We start from the raw sequence: 19,723 nt of genomic DNA on the forward strand, positions 1-19,723 counted from the left end.
ACTCCTCCTCTGCAGGTCGCTGTGGAAGTTTCTACTTTCTCATAACTACCCCATTTTTTTAAATAATTGCATTTGGGAACCTCTTCTACCTCTGCCTCAGCACAGGCGGTCTATGCTATTCGTTTTAAATCGGGGTCTGCCTGTTGAACCTCAATCAAGGAGGATCTGCTGAATAACTCCTTCTCCTATCCTAAATCCCCGCAAAGGTTTTGGCCAGCCAGACCTCTGGGTCATCTGTCTGAGTTATTGGCTCAGCTCTCTCCAGTGGAGCTTGTTTAGCCATTGACCTGGTCACTGTGCAATCAGGGAATATTCCAGGGACTTCCTCATGCAACTGTTCCATCTCCCTGGCCTCCTTTAGCTTGTCTAAGATTACCAGGGAGGCTGTCACTTTACCCCCAACTACATCATTACCCAACAACAAATCTATTCCAGCCACAGGCAGATGAGGGACAATCTCTACCATACCGGTCCAGAGACTAGGTCGCACTGTAAGTGGACCCGATATAGGGGTACAGGCATCTACCCACCTTCAAGCCTTTTACAGAACCTTGGCATTCACCGAGCTCTCTGGTGGGAAGGTCATGCCTTTACCCAGCATTAAGGATTGGGTAGTCCCTGTATCCCTGAGCAGGACAATTGACTTGCTAGCCTCATTAGAGGTGCATGCGGACACCTTTCCCTTGAAGACAAAACCCTGGTAACCTTCAGGGATTTTGTCTGTTTCTATAGCACCCATAGTGGTATTCTTAGAGGTGTCAATCACTGTGGTTAGGGCCACAGACTTGTCTGCCATGCTACCTGTTATGGCACCCTTCCCTGGACTGGTCTTGTGAACCCCAGCAAAACCTACTGGCTTCCCCTTCAATTTCCAGCAGTCAGCTTTCACATGCCCTGCTTTATTACAGTGGGAATACAAGGGTCTTCGGGAATCATTCCTACCCTCTGCACTTTCCTTCTTGATTTGTGGAGGGCCCCCAGTTTTTTCATTTCAATTCTCTCTTTCACTACCACCCCATTGACTGTCACTCTCCCACTTTCTGTTCTTTCTGAACCTCTAGGCATTATTAGGGAAAGCTTTTCCCCGTTTAAAGGGTTTGTGCATGAATTCATAATTGTCCACCATTGCAGCAGCATCCCTCACCTTTGAGACCCTTTGTTTCTCAATATGGGACTTAATATTAATTGGGACACTATTTTTGTATTCTTCTCGTTAATACTCATACAAGGGTTCTAGCTTCAAAGATCGCATCCAATGATCAAAAGCCATGTGTTTCACTCCCTCAAATTCAATGAAGCTTTGGAAAGGCCTTTTTCAAGTATTCCTGAATTTTTATCTGTATGTGTCAGGGACTAGATCATAGACGTTTAAAGTAGCAGTTTTGGTTTGCTCATAATCTAAAGAGCTTTCCTCTGATAGCATGGAGTAAGCCTCATGGACTCTTTCTACTAATTCACCTTGTAAAAGGAGGGTCCAAGACTGTTTTGGCCACTTTAATCAATGGGCAATTTTCTCAAAAGAGATAAAGTATGATTCAACCTCATCTTCATTAAATTTTGACACTAATTGTGAGTGTTTCAGGAAATCAAAGCATTGCTCTGAATCTGGTCCAGTATTTGAATTTCTAGGGGCACCCGCACAATGCAATTTCCCTCTTTCCCTATTTAGCTCAAACTGCCTTTCCTCTCTCTCCCTTAGCATTTCCCTTTCCTCTTATTCCCTTTACATTTCTCTTTCTCTTTGCTCTTTTTCCTTTTGCATTTGAAACTCTGATTCCAGTTTTTGCATGGTAATTTCTCTTTCCATTTGAATTCTAGCTAATGCAACTTTGTCAGTCTCAGCTTCCATGCTGTTTCTTCTGTTTCTCGGTCAATATCAAAAAAATGATTAGCTGGAGTTTTAAGGATCTCAGGCTTTCTTGCTTTCGGTCTTAAACTTACTCCCACCTGGTTAGCTACAGCTTTTAGTTCCTCAATAGTTAATGAATTTAATGCACCCCAAGACAACTCTTCCTCTTCTACAAATGGCTTGGTGTCGTACACGGCCAATTAAGTGTTTTTAACAGTAAAAATACCAGAAAACCTGCTGGCTTATTTTTTTTTCACAATTTTGATGATTGATTCATCTTCCATTTCCAATTCAGTCACTTAATCTAATGTTTCAGATCCTGGATGCGCCACCAGTCTGTTACAGACAGATGAGAGACAATAGGGATGGCACCCCCTTTTACACCTCTTGATTGACTGAAGACAGTGGACTGAATTTCATGTTGGCGCCTCCGTAATCAGCAGTGGCCATAAAAAATGGCAGCCCACACGCACGGGCATTACTGTGCGGAGCCGCCACGATATTAAATGCGGCAGCTCATTTATATGGCCGAGGTGGACCACCCCTTCCCCCCCAGTGACATGGAGGGGGCGGGCAATTAGGCCCCGGCAACAGCGTCAGGCGCCATTGTGCAGGTGCCAGCGCCATTTTAAAGGGCTTCTAGCCCTTCAATTTAATTTCACTTTTTAAGGAAACATGAGTATAAAAAATTAAATAAAGGTATCCCGACCCTCTTCCACCTCCTTCAATGACAATCAAATTTATTACTTGTCCCCTCCCCTCAAAAAAACTTACCTTGTGCTCCCGACCATCTCCCCCAAATTTCATAAACTATGAACTTTACCCCTTCCCACCACCCCCTAGACAAATCAAAAACGTTTAACCCCACTCCCCGCCCTGAAAACTTACCTGCTCTTCGCTCCCCACCAGTGTTACGCCTCAGATCTCTGAACGGAGATCTGAAGGCATGGGAATGCTGGCTGCCACCACCAATATGGCACCGGGACCGATGGCGGGAGTGGGTAAGTATTTAATTCATTACTTTAAACACATTTACATATTTACATTTTGATGCTGCTGCCGAGCGCCTGGGGGGCCGCCACAAGGCCTCCCCGCCGCCAGCAATGTGGGGCCGCGCCATCCCTGTGTCGAGGCCCATGGCTGGCCTCTCCCAGAGGCATTTTGCGGGCCCCCCTGCCATGACCCCTGACGTCAGAGGGGCTGTAAAATCCAGCCCAGCGTGTTTTTAAAAAAAGTGTTCTATCTCCTGAGTACTTTAATTGAAACAACCATCTAAAATTCCATGCAAAACTCAACTAATCACCCTTGTACATTCCCTTAGTGACTGTCTTGTGGCCTAGTGCTCCTATGCAATGATACCCCAATGGCTGCAGCATGGATGGTGGAAGGCTGCTAATTTCAGTGGGGGAGACTGCAGATGGTCTTGGAGGATGCCCTTGAGCAGCAGGCATAGAAGGCCCAGCATCAGACTGCACCACCTCATCATGGGCTAACTAGCCGACTACCAACAGCAAGGGCACTGGCAGTGTGAAGGGTGGGAGGATAAATGCTGTCAGCCTGAGAGAGGACAACGAGTTAACGCTCTATAGAGCCACTGTCACTTCCCTGGGGCAATGCCTCAGCAATCCCAGTAAGTTGTTGGAGGACAGATTGCTTGACTGCTGTGAGAGACTGAAAGCCATTGAGCACTGGTATCCGCAGCCATGATGGCAGCTTGCATGCCATAAGCTGAGATTTCAAAACTCAGTCTGAGCTTCCAGTGTAACACTCAGATGTTAGGTGGCTCTAATTGTGCTGCAATGGAAACTGAGACATCGGCCATCAGATGCTGCATCATGGTCGAGTCCACAAGTGCTGTCATGGAGTTCCTGAGGTGCTTGGCATACCTCTGGCGGCAAGGCCTGTTCACTCATGATGGCGAGGTTGTGAAGGGCCCAGCAAGCTATGGTAAAACATGACACATGCTTCAGTGAGTATTGCAGGGCTCCTGTCACCTTTTATCAGACCTGAAACATTAACTCTGTTTCCCCAGCCACAGATGCTGCCTGACCTGCTGAATATTTCCACCACTTTCTGTTTTTATTTCTTATTTTATGCATGCTGGCCACATGCGTTTGAGTTGTGGAGCAGAGTTATGAGCCAGGTGTTAAGTGGATAGTCCTTGTTGGCCAGCAGCCACCTTCTGGTTTGATGTGACGGCTCAAATTCTGAGGGAACAGCAGACTAGCGCAGAATAAATGGATCATGAATGCTGCCAGGGTAGTAAGCATTCATCTGCAAACCACGAAGTACTTCTACAAACTCATACAGAACCAGTAGAAATTAATCAGCAACTAACCTGAAAGCAGTTGATGCTGCCTTTAAAAAGCACAGGTGTGTGGGGGTCCTTCCTGCTGCTGATATCATATTAAGCTGTGTGTCTCAGAGAGGGCATTAGCTGAAATGACGAGGTCAAAAATGGCAGGCTGGCATCAAATCAGCATTACATGCTGATGGATGTCACGATCTGCCTACTCTGCATACTTCTGGCACTCAGGCTGTGCTGGAAGTGTGCATGCAGTGCAAGTGCCATTTTGGGACCAAAACAGCACCCATAGCACCAAAACTATGGGTCCTACAGAGCCGAACTTTGCAACCTTAGGCTCCCATTAAAACAACTTTGCTTTTGTTATAAGTCTATTATCAATTAATACATTCTCCCACTTCATTACTGCTATCAGGAGGTCCATATTCATCTCCTCATACAGTTTAAAGTCCTCTCATTCCTCAATTCTAACCATAGCTTCTCTCTGCTGATTGCTTTCCCTTACCTATTTACTGATGTTGTAATGGTATCTTTAATGAATAAGGCGACTCCTCATTCAGTTTCTGTATCCTCTCTAAACAGCTAAGAAACAGAATATTTAACTCCCAATCATGGCCAGCTTACAGCCACATAAAGTCAGCATGTATGTCAGAGATATTTTTAGTCCTGTCACCAGGCATCTGTGAGTTCCCTGTTTCTCCATCTCAGATTGACAGTGACGCACAGGTGCCAATTATTTCATGGCTTCCTCCTCTGCATCTGTGAGCTGCACAATTTGAGGCAGGCCCACCCCCAGTCTTTTCCTTCTCTCTTATGTTTTGCTCTCTCTTCTCCCACAAAAGGGCAATAAAACAGACCTATGAATGAGTAAAGTTCACGTCGTCACCCGATGGAGACAGTGCATTCAGTGATGGTGACTATCAGACAGATGCAGTACATTACATGAGGATTGGGGTCAGTAGCAGTGGTGGATGGATACATGGGGAGGTGAGGAAGTGAATAGCAAGTGAAGGATAGGAGTGCTGAAACTTAAGTGGGTGTGAGGAGTGATATGATGGAGTATACTTCCAAGACGGAATGAGGTAGTACAGGTGGGGGGGGGGGGCGGAGGTGGGGGGGTGGCATGGTTTACACGACAGGATGCAGGTAAGTCAGTAAAAGTCCTAACATTTCCTGACCTGGTTTAGTTACTAAATTGCTTCCTGCACTAGATCTAAGATCTGGGAGCCTTGCTCATACTTCTCCTCAGCAGCCTCCAACTATGCCTTTTTGGCGCCAGCTGCAGGTTTCTTCCTCTCATTGCTGGGGAAACGTATGTCTGTCCTGCTCCTGCCTGCATCCAATTCAAGGGAAGCTCCATTGAATCTGGGTGCTGCCCTTGGTCTTGGTGAATCTCTCCTGGCTCATTTAAATTCCATTTCTGTGTTGGCCAGATTGCTGTGCAGCTCAGAGATGTGAAACCAAGAGGGAAAAATTTAATGATTCAATCAAGTCGCAATCAGAGAATCTGGCCTGCTGATTTTACTTTTGTGTTTCGCACATGCAATAAGCACCCACCCAACCCCCAACCTCTCCCCCAACCATTCCCCAGCTCAGAACATGACTTTGCATCAGTGCTGGGACCTTTACGTTTGCAGTTCTGTCCAAATCCAAGCCAGTCTCCCATAAACCTTCACAATGCAGTGGTGGATATAGATGATGTGAATTACCAGCACATTAATAGTTTGAATCTCCAGCCAGAACAAAACTCGATGGGAATATTCCCCACACTTAGGGCTGAATATTATCCCAATGGCAGGAATGGGATTAGAGGCACGTGGAGCCAAAAAACTAGGAGAGAAAGCACTCGCCCAGAAACACAATGTCATGATGTCAGCTCCAGATTTTGTCAGCAGCGGAAAAGGTCCGCAGGACGTAGCGGGAATGCAATTACAATTGCTGAATAGTTATTTAGCATGTATTTGCATTGGCCTGACTCAGATTTTATGGGATTTTCCAATTTAGTGGTCACGTGCCTTGGGATCCCCGGTCATTTAAATGTGGCAGCACTGAGGCGAGGGCTCAATGCCAGTGCCGCCTTGGGAAAGCATTCATGGGGAGTGTTGGATGAATGCAGGAAGGGGAACTAGGGGGTGCAGCAGCCATTTCCCGACACCATTGTTCTTATTGAGGGTGATGATATTGGCATCGCGCAAGTCCTGTGATACTCCTCCCTCATCCCAGCAGTGAGGTCAACCTCTCCTCCTCCCTTTCAAGGCTCACTAGAACCTCCCTGCTTACCAGAGAAGGATGAGGACCTGGAGAAGACTCCAGGCACCTCGTCCCCCTCTCGCCTTGCCACTGCTGAACTGAGTTCAGGGCCAAAGTGAGGGTGTGCAGGTCAGCACGCAATCTCTGGGATCTGGCTCTTCAGGAGCATCACCAACCTCTCGATGGAGGAAGCCATGCGCTCACACACCTGAGACATGGCAGTACTCAGGCTTGGATGGACTCCTCCATTGTCTGCACATGACTGCACATGGGCTGTGGCAGCTGTGCCAGATGTTCTCTTATCCCCTCTCTGCAACGCCAGCATGTTCTGTGCTGCTGACACCAGAAGCTCGTCATAAGTCAGGGGCTCAGGATGGGCCAGGCCTCCCACAGTCCTTTGACTGTCAGTGCCCTCACTTGTCATGGCCTCTGTCAGCTGCTCGGATGCATGTGTGGTGCTATCACCTGCTTGTGACCCTGAATCTAAGCCCAGCTGTCATGGAGATGCAATCACGCATCTAACATGGTCTGCTGCTGCCTCAGCCCCTTGCCACCCACTTTTCAGCCACTCTCTGACATGTCACGCTCCCTCCTGCACAGCCACATGCAAGCCCCAAAGATGAGATGGGTATGGAGGACACACCTTGGCAGAGCAAAGAAGTTCATTGACCCTCTTTTGGCACTGCACCCAGTTTCGGAGGGTGACACCATGGCTGCTGACCTCTGCTGCAATCTCCATCTAGGCTTACTTGGTCAGGCAGCAGGGTTTCTTTCTGCCATCCCTTCTCTCGCTTTTCCCTTACAGCCTGGAGGAGAATCTGCAGGGAGTCGACTCTGAACCATGGGGCCACCTGGTGTTTTCCGCCTGACATGGTCCCTGTTGGCTCCCGCTTAGCTCCCGTCCATATGAGGTTTTGGTTTGCAGTACAGGGTCTCCAGCTGGGTGGGGGGGATGCGGGGGTTGGGGGTGGAATCAGGTGCACAGCTGCACAGTGACGTTAGCCTGAATGGGTCAGCAATACAGGAACTCCGGTTAGGGGGGTCAGCGGCGCAGCAGCACAGGAACAACAGTCAGGGAGGGTCTGCAGTGCAGCAATACAGAAACTCCGGTCAGGGAGGGTCTGCAGCACAGCAATACAGAAACTCCGGTCAGGGAGGGTCAGCAGCGCAGCAATACAGGAACTCCGGTCAGGGGGTGCTCAGCGGCACAGCAGCACAGGAACAACAGTCAGGGAGGGTCTGCAGCGCAGCAATACAGAAACTCCGGTCAGGGAGGGTCAGCAGTGCAGCAGTACAGAAACTCCGGTCAGGGAGGGTCAGCAGTACAGCAATACAGAAACTCCGGTCAGGGAGGGTCAGCAGTACAGCAGCACAGCAACAACAGTCAGGGGGTCAGCGGCACAGAAGAACAGAAACAACAGTCAGGGGGGTCAGCGGCACAGCAGCATAGGAACAACAGTCGGGGGTCAGCGGCACAGCAACACAGGAACAACAGTCAGGGGGGTCAGCGGCACAGCAGCACAGGAACAACAGTCAGGGGGGTCAGCGGCACAGCAGCACAGTAACAACAGTCGGGGGTCAGCGGCACAGCAACACAGGAACAACAGTCAGGGGGGTCAGCGGCACAGCAGCACAGGAACAACAGTCAGGGGGGTCAGTGGCACAGCAGCACAGGAACAACAGTCAGGGGGGTCAGTGGCACAGCAGCACAGGAACAACAGTCAGGGGGGGGTCAGCGGCACAACAGCACAGGAACAAAAGTCAGGGGGGTCAGAGGCACAGCAGCACAGGAACAACAGTCAGGGGGGGTCAGTGGCACAGCAGCACAGGAACAACAGTTATTGGGGTCAGCGGCGCAGCAGCACAGGAACTCCGGTCAGGGGGGTCAGAGGCACAGCAGCTCAGGAACAACAGTCAGGGGGGTCAGTGGCACAGCACACAGGAACAACAGTCAGGGGGGTCAGCGGCACAGCAACACAGGAACAACAGTTGTTGGGGTCAGCGGCACAGCAGCACAGGAACTCCGGTCAGGGGGGTCAGTGGCACAGCAGCACAGGAACAACAGTCGGGGTGGGGGGGGTCAGTGGCACAGCAACACCAGAACAACAGTTATTGGGGTCAGAGGCACAGCAGCACAGCAACAACAGTCAGGGGGGTCAGCAGCACAGGAACAACAGTCAGGGGGGTCAGCGGCACAGCAGCACAGGAACTCCGGTCAGTGGGGTCAGCGACACAGCAGCACAGGAACTCCGGTCAGGGGGGTCAGAGGCACAGCAGCACAGGAACTCCGGTCAGGGGGGTCAGAGGCACAGCAGCACAGGAATTCCGGTCAGGGGGGTCAGCGGCACTGCAGCACAGGAACTCCGGTCAGGGGGGTCAGCGGCGCAGCAGCACAGGAACTCCGGTCAGGGGGGTCAGAGGCACAGCAGCACAGGAACAACAGTTATTGGGGTCAGCGGCACAGCAGCACAGGAACTCCGGTCAGGGGGGTCAGAGGCACAGCAGCACATGAATTCCGGTCAGGGGGGTCAGCGGCACAGCAGCACAGGAACAACAATCAGGGGGGTCAGCGGCACAGCAGCACAGGAACAACAATCAGGGGGGTCAGTGGCACAGCAGCACAGGAACAACAGTTATTGGGGTCAGCGGCGCAGCAGCACAGGAACTCCGGTCAGGGGGGTCAGAGGCACAGCAGCACAGGAACAACAGTCAGGGGGGTCAGCGGCATAGCAGCACAGGAATTCCGGTCAGGGGGGTCAGCGGCACAGCAGCACAGGAACAACAGTTATTGGGGTCAGCGGCACAGCAGCACAGGAACTCCGGTCAGGGGGGTCAGAGGCACAGCAGCACATGAATTCCGGTCAGGGGGGTCAGCGGCACAGCAGCACAGGAACAACAATCAGGGGGGTCAGCGGCACAGCAGCACAGGAACAACAATCAGGGGGGTCAGTGGCACAGCAGCACAGGAACAACAGTTATTGGGGTCAGCGGCGCGGCAGCACAGGAACTCCGGTCAGGGGGGTCAGCGGCACAGCAGCACTGGAACAACAGTCAGGGGGGTCAGCGGCACAGCAGCACAGGAATTCCGGTCAGGGGGGTCAGCGGCACAGCAGCACAGGAACAACAGTCAGGGGGGTCAGCGGCACAGCAGCACAGGAATTCCGGTCAGGGGGGTCAGCGGCACAGCAGCACAGGAACAACAGTCAGTGGGGTCAGCGGCACAACAGCACAGGAACAACAATCAGGGGGGTCAGCGGCACAGCAGCACAGGAACAACAGTTATTGGGGTCAGCGGCGCAGCAGCACAGGAACTCCGGTCAGGGGGGTCAGAGGCACAGCAGCACAGGAACTCCGGTCTGGGGGGTCAGCGGCACAGCAGCACTGGAACAACAGTCAGGGGGGTCAGCGGCACAGCAGCACAGGAATTCCGGTCAGGGGGGTCAGCGGCACAGCAGCACTGGAACAACAGTCAGGGGGGCCAGCGGCACAGCAGCACAGGAATTCCGGTCAGGGGGGTCAGCGGCACAGCAGCACAGGAACAACAGTCAGTGGGGTCAGCGGCACAGCAGCACAGGAACTCCGGTCAGGGGGGTCAGAGGCACAGCAGCACAGGAACTCCGGTCAGGGGGGTCAGAGGCACAACAGCACAGGAATTCCGGTCAGGGGGGTCAGCGGCACAGCAGCACAGGAACAACAGTTATTGGGGTCAGCGGCACAGCAGCACAGGAACTCCGGTCAGGGGGGTCAGAGGCACAGCAGCACAGGAACTCCGGTCAGGGGGGTCAGAGGCACAGCAGCACAGGAAGTCCGGTCAGGGGGGGTCAGCGGCACAGCAGCACAGGAACTCCGGTCAGGGGGGTCAGTGGCACAGCACACAGGAACAACAGTCAGGGGGGTCAGAGGCACAGCAGCACAGGAATTCCGGTCAGGGGGGTCAGCGGCACTGCAGCACAGGAACTCCGGTCAGGGGGGTCAGAGGCACAGCAGCACATGAACAACAGTCAGGGGGGTCAGCGGCACAGCAGCACAGGAACAACAGTCAGGGGGGTCAGCGGCGCGGCAGCACAGGAACTCCGGTCCGGGGGGTCAGCGGCACAGCAGCACAGGAACAACAGTCAGGGGGTCAGCGACACAGCAGCACAGGAACAACAGTCAGGGTGGGGGGGGGGGGGGGGGGTCAGAGGCACAGCAACACAGGAACAACACTTATTGGGGTCAGAGGCACAGCAGCAGAGGAACTCTGGTCAGGGTGGTCAGTGGCACAGCACACAGGAGCAACAGTCACGGGGGTCAGCGGCACAGCAGCACAGGAACAACAGTCAGCGGGGTCAGAGGCACAGCAACACAGGAACAACAGTTGTTGGGGTCAGCGGCACAGCAGCACAGGAAGTCCGGTCAGGGGGGGTCAGCGGCACAGCAGCACAGGAACTGCGGTCAGGGGGGTCAGTGGCACAGCACACAGGAACAACAGTCAGGGGGGTCAGCGGCACAGCAACACAGGAACAACAGTTGTTGGGGTCAGCGGCACAGCAGCACAGGAACTCCGGTCAGGGGGGTCAGTGGCACAGCAGCACAGGAACAACAGTCGGGGTGGGGGGGGTCAGTGGCACAGCAACACCAGAACAACAGTTATTGGGGTCAGAGGCACAGCAGCACAGCAACAACAGTCAGGGGGGTCAGCAGCACAGGAACAACAGTCAGGGGGGTCAGCGGCACAGCAGCACAGGAACTCCGGTCAGTGGGGTCAGCGACACAGCAGCACAGGAACTCCGGTCAGGGGGGTCAGAGGCACAGCAGCACAGGAACTCCGGTCAGGGGGGTCAGAGGCACAGCAGCACAGGAGTTCCGGTCAGGGGGGTCAGCGGCACTGCAGCACAGGAACTCCGGTCAGGGGGGTCAGCGGCGCAGCAGCACAGGAACTCCGGTCAGGGGGGTCAGAGGCACAGCAGCACAGGAACAACAGTTATTGGGGTCAGCGGCACAGCAGCACAGGAACTCCGGTCAGGGGGGTCAGAGGCACAGCAGCACATGAATTCCGGTCAGGGGGGTCAGCGGCACAGCAGCACAGGAACAACAATCAGGGGGGTCAGCGGCACAGCAGCACAGGAACAACAATCAGGGGGGTCAGTGGCACAGCAGCACAGGAACAACAGTTATTGGGGTCAGCGGCGCGGCAGCACAGGAACTCCGGTCAGGGGGGTCAGAGGCACAGCAGCACAGGAACAACAGTCAGGGGGGTCAGCGGCACAGCAGCACAGGAATTCCGGTCAGGGGGGTCAGCGGCACAGCAGCACTGGAACAACAGTCAGGGGGGTCAGCGGCACAGCAGCACAGGAATTCCGGTCAGGGGGGTCAGCGGCACAGCAGCACAGGAACAACAGTCAGTGGGGTCAGCGGCACAGCAGCACAGGAACTCCGGTCAGTGGGGTCAGAGGCACAGCAGCACAGGAACTCCGGTCAGGGGGGTCAGAGGCACAACAGCACAGGAATTCCGGTCAGGGGGGTCAGCGGCACTGCAGCACAGGAACTCCGGTCAGGGGGGTCAGAGGCACAGCAGCACAGGAACAACAGTTATTGGGGTCAGCGGCGCAGCAGCACAGGAACTCCGGTCAGGGGGGTCAGCGGCAGAGCAGCACAGGAACAACAGTCAGAGGGGGTCAGAGGCACAGCAGCACAGGAACAACAGTCAGGGGGGTCAGCGGCACAGCAGCACAGGAACTCTGGTCAGGGGGGTCAGAGGCACAGCAGCACATGAATTCCGGTCAGGGGGGTCAGCGGCACAGCAGCACAGGAACAACAATCAGGGGGGTCAGCGGCACAGCAGCACAGGAACAACAATCAGGGGGGTCAGTGGCACAGCAGCACAGGAACAACAGTTATTGGGGTCAGCGGCGCAGCAGCACAGGAACTCCGGTCAGGGGGGTCAGAGGCACAGCAGCACAGGAACTCCGGTCTGGGGGGTCAGCGGCACAGCAGCACAGGAATTCCGGTCAGGGGGGTCAGCAGCACAGGAACTCCGGTCAGGGGGGTCAGAGGCACAGCAGCACAGGAACAACAATCAGGGGGGTCAGCGGCACAGCAGCACAGGAACAACAGTTATTGGGGTCAGCGGCGCAGCAGCACAGGAACTCCGGTCAGGGGGGTCAGAGGCACAGCAGCACAGGAACAACAGTTATTAGGGTCAGCGGCACAGCAGCACAGGAACTCCGGTCAGGGGGGTCAGAGGCACAGCAGCACATGAATTCCGGTCAGGGGGGTCAGCGGCACAGCAGCACAGGAACAACAATCAGGGGGGTCATCGGCACAGCAGCACAGGAACAACAATCAGGGGGGTCAGTGGCACAGCAGCACAGGAACAACAGTTATTGGGGTCAGCGGCGCAGCAGCACAGGAACTCCGGTCAGGGGGGTCAGAGGCACAGCAGCACAGGAACTCCGGTCTGGGGGGTCAGCGGCACAGCAGCACTGGAACAACAGTCAGGGGGGTCAGCGGCACAGCAGCACAGGAATTCCGGTCAGGGTGGTCAGCGGCACAGCAGCACTGGAACAACAGTCAGGGGGGTCAGCGGCACAGCAGCACAGGAATTCCGGTCAGGGGGGTCAGCGGCACAGCAGCACAGGAACAACAGTCAGTGGGGTCAGCGGCACAGCAGCACAGGAACTCCGGTCAGGGGGGTCAGAGGCACAGCAGCACAGGAACTCCGGTCAGGGGGGTCAGAGGCACAACAGCACAGGAACAACAATCAGGGGGGTCAGCGGCACAGCAGCACAGGAACAACAGTTATTGGGGTCAGCGGCGCAGCAGCACAGGAACTCCGGTCAGGGGGGTCAGAGGCACAGCAGCACAGGAACAACAGTTATTGGGGTCAGCGGCACAGCAGCACAGGAACTCCGGTCAGGGGGGTCAGAGGCACAGCAGCACAGGAACTCCGGTCAGGGGGGTCAGAGGCACAGCAGCACAGGAATTCCGGTCAGGGGGGTCAGCGGCACTGCAGCACAGGAACTCCGGTCAGGGGGGTCAGAGGCACAGCAGCACAGGAACAACAGTCAGGGGGGTCAGCGGCACAGCAGCACAGGAGCAACAGTCAGGGGGGTCAGCGGCGCGGCAGCACAGGAACTCCGGTCCGGGGGGTCAGCGGCACAGCAGTACAGGAACAACAGTCAGGGGGTCAGCGACACAGCAGCACAGGAACAACAGTCAGGGTGGGGGGGGTGGGGGGGGGGGTCAGAGGCACAGCAACACAGGAACAACACTTATTGGGGTCAGAGGCACAGCAGCAGAGGAACTCCGGTCAGGGTGGTCAGTGGCACAGCACACAGGAACAACAGTCACGGGGGTCAGCGGCACAGCAGCACAGGAACAACAGTCAGCGGGGTCAGAGGCACAGCAACACAGGAACAACAGTTGTTGGGGTCAGCGGCACAGCAGCACAGGAAGTCCGGTCAGGGGGGGTCAGCGGCACAGCAGCACAGGAACTCCGGTCAGGGGGGTCAGTGGCACAGCACACAGGAACAACAGTCAGGGGGGTCAGCGGCACAGCAACACAGGAACAACAGTTGTTGGGGTCAGCGGCACAGCAGCACAGGAACTCCGGTCAGGGGGGTCAGTGGCACAGCAGCACAGGAACAACAGTCGGGGTGGGGGGGGTCAGTGGCACAGCAACACCAGAACAACAGTTATTGGGGTCAGAGGTACAGCAGCACAGCAACAACAGTCAGGGGGGTCAGCAGCACAGGAACAACAGTCAGGGGGGTCAGCGGCACAGCAGCACAGGAACTCCGGTCAGTGGGGTCAGAGGCACAGCAGCACAGGAACTCCGGTCAGGGGGGTCAGAGGCACAGCAGCACAGGAATTCCGGTCAGGGGGGTCAGAGGCACAGCAGCACAGGAACTCCGGTCAGGGGGGTCAGAGGCACAGCAGCACAGGAATTCCGGTCAGGGAGGTCAGCGGCACTGCAGCACAGGAACTCCGGTCAGGGGGGTCAGCGGCGCAGCAGCACAGGAACTCCGGTCAGGGGGGTCAGAGGCACAGCAGCACAGGAACAACAGTTATTGGGGTCAGCGGCACAGCAGCACAGGAACTCCGGTCAGGGGGGTCAGAGGCACAGCAGCACATGAATTCCGGTCAGGGGGGTCAGCGGCACAGCAGCACAGGAACAACAATCAGGGGGGTCAGTGGCACAGCAGCACAGGAACAACAGTTATTGGGGTCAGCGGCGCAGCAGCACAGGAACTCCGGTCAGGGGGGTCAGAGGCACAGCAGCACAGGAACAACAGTCAGGGGGGTCAGCGGCACAGCAGCACAGGAATTCCGGTCAGGGGGGTCAGCGGCACAGCAGCACTGGAACAACAGTCAGGGGGGTCAGCGGCACAGCAGCACAGGAATTCCGGTCAGGGGGGTCAGCGGCACAGCAGCACAGGAACAACAGTCAGTGGGGTCAGCGGCACAGCAGCACAGGAACTCCGGTCAGGGGGGTCAGAGGCACAGCAGCACAGGAACTCCGGTCAGCGGGGTCAGAGGCACAACAGCACAGGAATTCCGGTCAGGGGGGTCAGCGGCACTGCAGCACAGGAACTCCGGTCAGGGGGGTCAGAGGCACAGCAGCACAGGAACAACAGTTATTGGGGTCAGCGGCACAGCAGCACAGGAACTCCGGTCAGGGGGGGTCAGAGGCACAGCAGCACAGGAACTCCGGTCAGGGGGGTCAGAGGCACAGCAGCACAGGAATTCCGGTCAGGGGGGTCAGCTGCACTGCAGCACAGGAACTCCGGTCAGGGGGGTCAGCGGCACAGCAGCACAGGAACAACAGTCAGGGGGGTCAGCGGCGCGGCAGCACAGGAACTCCGGTCCGGGGGGTCAGCGGCACAGCAGTACAGGAACAACAGTCAGGGGGTCAGCGACACAGCAGCACAGGAACAACAGTCAGGGTGGGGGGGGGGTGCGGGTCAGAGGCACAGCAACACAGGAACAACAGTTATTGGGGTCAGAGGCACAGCAGCAGAGGAACTCCGGTCAGGGTGGTCAGTGGCACAGCACACAGGAACAACAGTCACGGGGGTCAGCGGCACAGCAGCACAGGAACAACAGTCAGCGGGGTCAGAGGCACAGCAACACAGGAACAACAGTTGTTGGGGTCAGCGGCACAGCAGCACAGGAAGTCCGGTCAGGGGGGGTCAGCGGCACAGCAGCACAGGAACTCCGGTCAGGGGGGTCAGTGGCACAGCACACAGGAACAACAGTCAGGGGGGTCAGCGGCACAGCAACACAGGAACAACAGTTGTTGGGGTCAGCGGCACAGCAGCACAGGAACTCCGGTCAGGGGGGTCAGTGGCACAGCAGCACAGGAACAACAGTCGGGGTGGGGGGGGGTCAGTGGCACAGCAACACCAGAACAACAGTTATTGGGGTCAGAGGCACAGCAGCACAGCAACAACAGTCAGGGGGGTCAGCAGCACAGGAACAACAGTCAGGGGGGTCAGCGGCACAGCAGCACAGGAACTCCGGTCAGCGGGGTCAGCGACACAGCAGCACAGGAACTCTGGTCAGGGGTGTCAGCGGCACAGCACACAGGAACAACAGTCAGGGGAATCAGTGGCACAGCAGCACAGCAACAACAGTCAGGGGAGTCAGCGGCACAGCAGCACAGCAACAACAGTCAGGGGGGTCAGCAGCACAGCAGCACAGGAACAACAGTCAGGGGGGTCAGCGGCACAGCAGCACAGGAACTCCGGTCATTGGGGTCAGTGACACAGCAGCACAGGAACTCCGGTCATGGGGGTCAGTGACACAGCAGCACAGGAACTCCGGTCAGTGGGGTCAGTAGCAGAGCAAGCACAGAGTCTCCAGTCAGAAGCACAGTAGCATAACGGCAAAGCAGCAGCAAACTCAGTAATTGGAGCAGCAGTTCAAGCAGGGCTGGCTATGTTTTAAATATGGCTATTGTTTCGGCTGTTGACTCCATAGGTGTCTCATTGCCTGCACGCATCCTCCAATGGGACTGGCTTCTGCATTCAAATAGGCCAGTCAGGTGATCACAGTCTGCCAGCTGTACACGTGATGCGTGGCAACGCCATCCTCATTTCGTGCTGCCGCCAGGATCTATAATGGGCTGACAAAATTCAGCCCTTAATGACAGAATGTTAAACAAACTGCATATACTGTTTCAAGTGTGGTTCAGTTAGTAGTAGTTTGCTTTCTAAATCAGAAGGTATGGGTTCAAATCATACTCCAGAGACTTGAGCACTAAAATCTAGACTGATGCTCCAGTACAGTACTGAGGGAGTGCTGACCTGTCAGGGGTGCTATCTTTTAGGTGAGACAATAAACTGAGGCCTCATTTGTCTTCTCAGGTGGATGTAAAAGATCAAATATTTATCAAAGAAGAACAGGGGAGTTCTGCATGGTGTTCTAGTCAATATTTATTCCTTAACCAACATCACTAACGCATATTATCTGATCATTATCACATTGCTGTTTGTGGGAGCTTGCAGAGTGCACATTCTCTGGCACATTTCCTGCATTACAGCAGTGAATATACTTCAAAGGTACTTTATTAGCTGTAAAGCACTTTGGGATGTTGTGAAAACCACTATAGAAATGCAAATATTTATTTTTTTTATATCATGGTCAGCAACAGCTGTTCATAATTTATTCAGGTCCCATTAACCTGCTGATAATTTGATCATATGAAATTTAATTTAATTAGTAAATAAACAAAGCTCCTGTATGCAGAATTTTAATTCTAGCTATTTTAAATAACTGAATGAAATAAAGGCACAAATGTCCTGATGCATGACTGCTTTACACAGGGTTATTTTTGGTATTGGAGGTAAAACCCGTTGCTGGGATAGAGTTAGGAAAGGTTTACACTGCGTCTGACTTATGTTACATCAGATGTGGAATGATTTGATGTTAATACTCAACTTGAGCAGTAGAAAAGTATTCCCCCCTAGCCATCCTTCAAATGTAATCTTCTTATGAATCTAATCTTGCATTTTGAGTGACAACTAACAAATGGAGTAAGAATTGTTGAGAAGATATTTGGATACTTCAGAAGGACTGTTGGATCATTGTTCATACTTTTAGAACATCTTCTGATTTTATTTTGACAAGATAGAAGTTACAATATACAGTGCCAACAGACATTAAATGGAAAGTATAGACACTCATCTTTACTAGTTAGCAATTCAACCTTAGTGTTGTTCCTACTGTGCAGCTGAATCAATGACTGCATTTATTATGCTTTGAGAATTTTAGACATGCAAATGGATTAAAAGTGTTTCTACCACTTTAGTTATCGTGGCTGATGGCAGTTAAACTAATATTACACACCTCCCACTCCCCCACCAACAGACTCTGCCAAATATAAAGATATAACGCAACTACCACCATTGCCAAGCCTGGTATTTTAGATAGATTTAGAACATCTCCCTTTGACATTCAATGGCATTATGATCACTGAATCCCCCCTCTCAACATCCTTGGGGTTACCATTGACCAGAAACTGGACTGGAGTAGCCATATAAATACTGTGGCTACAAGAGCAGGTCAGAGGCTAGGAATCCTGTGGGAAGTAACTCACCTCCTGATTCCCCAAAGCCTGTTCACCATATACAAGGCAGAAGTCAGGATTGTGACGGAATACTCTCCACTTGTTTTGATGGTGCAACTCCAACAACACTCAAGAAGCTTGATACATTTTGCATCCACTTGATTGGCACCCCATCCACAAACATTCACTCTCTCCAACACCGACGCATAGTGGTAGCAGTGTGTACCGTCTACAAGATGCACTGCAGCTATGCTACACGGGCAGTACCTTCCAAACCCGCGACCTCTACCACCTAGAAGGACGAGGGCAGCAGATGCGTGGGAACATCACCACCTGCAAGTTCCCATCCAAGCCACACACCATCCTGACTTGGAACTACATTGCTGTTCCTTCACTGTCACTGAGTCAAAATCCTGGAACTCCCTTCCTAAAAGCATTGTTGGTGTACCTGCCCCACATGGACTGCAGCGGTTCAAGAAGGCAGCTCACCACCACCTTCTCAAGGGCAATTAGCGATGGGCAACAAATGCTGGCCCAGCCAGCGATGCCCACATCCCATGAAATGAATAAAAAACATTAGAGCAATATGTTTCATTCAATTACAGCTTGTGACATTCTATGGTGAATGTTGTACAATTTGGTCCTGGACCTCATGAGCCTAGTTCTGACTGCATTCAATTTTGTGAGATGGTTTAGCCATACCCAAACCTCATTTACATATTTAAATCATGCTGAATGTTACAAGTTTGGGTGAGGTTTCCAACTATCCTGAAAACAGAAAGTGAATTCGGAAGTGCAAGCTGCCTGAGCAGTGGCAGCAAATAGAGTGAATGCAATCTTCCATGCCCATAGGTCTCGGGAGAAAATGAGGAAGATCTTTCAGAAAGAGTACAAAGTTTAAGTGTACTCATGTTTGGAGACATTATTACCATTGGGGCATATGCATATTTTCTCATGACACCTTCATACCAATTCTGGAAAAGGCAATCATTAGTTACCAAAGTAACAAAACATTTTTGCCATGTCAAAAATAAATCAGCCCTTTAAGGCTGAGAAACAGCCTTTAAAGAGCTGTGTTGCACTCAACTACACTGCAAGTGAAGGGTAGGAATTAAAGTGAGAAGAGGGGCTAACCTCACAAAATTTGGCAAGACCAAACCTCCCTGTGGCCTGTTGTGCCATGGTTGTACACCACTACTTTTGCTCACATTGCAATTTCAATACCCATAACCAACTAGCAAGCTCTAATACTTATTTAACATATCAAGAACATATTGTTAAGAAGATTCTACAGAAAATAATGACTTATAACATTTAAACTACTACTTAATATTTGCAGCTTGTTACATCATCTTATGATACCCTGATCAAGAGCAACCTTTCCAAAGTAAGCCATAATCAGGATCAGTGGTAACATAACCTCAAATGCCAGTATGATAGACTGAAGGAAACTCACATGCCATTGTGGACTCCGTAAACTTTATTATTACAAAAAAAACCACAAACATAAGGACACAATATTACACATTGATATTAATTTAGCAACAACACTTATAAGAAGCATCAAATTAACTTGCTTCCTATTCGGTCACTCCAGCTGCTTAATGATTTATTTTTTAAATTGGTATATGCTGAGATGGTTGACAGATGGATCTGAATAGCAGACTGGCATTACCTGGGGGTATATGCTGATTTAAAACATAGATCATTGTCAGTTACCCATTGGCATTTTATTTTTAATTGCAACTTTTTTCAGACACTTCAGTCA

At 52.9% G+C, this 19,723-nt stretch overlaps 1 protein-coding gene across 1 annotated transcript; it reads left to right on the forward strand.

Annotated features, from left to right (window-relative positions):
- The first annotated feature begins 7,274 nt into the window (after positions 1 to 7,274).
- LOC137368809 (filaggrin-2-like) lies at positions 7,275 to 18,856 on the forward strand. Its single transcript, XM_068029012.1, has 10 exons — positions 7,275 to 7,321; positions 7,442 to 8,694; positions 8,814 to 11,176; positions 11,334 to 12,317; positions 12,429 to 13,268; positions 13,417 to 14,185; positions 14,267 to 14,983; positions 15,065 to 16,210; positions 16,368 to 16,431; positions 18,808 to 18,856. The coding sequence occupies exons 1-10, from the start codon at positions 7,275 to 7,277 to the stop codon at positions 18,854 to 18,856; spliced, it is 8,232 nt and encodes a 2,743-aa protein (XP_067885113.1).
- The last annotated feature ends 867 nt before the right edge of the window (positions 18,857 to 19,723 follow it).

Source organism: Heterodontus francisci, chromosome 4 (assembly GCF_036365525.1).
Source record: "Heterodontus francisci isolate sHetFra1 chromosome 4, sHetFra1.hap1, whole genome shotgun sequence".
Classification (NCBI taxonomy): Eukaryota; Metazoa; Chordata; class Chondrichthyes; order Heterodontiformes; family Heterodontidae; genus Heterodontus; species Heterodontus francisci.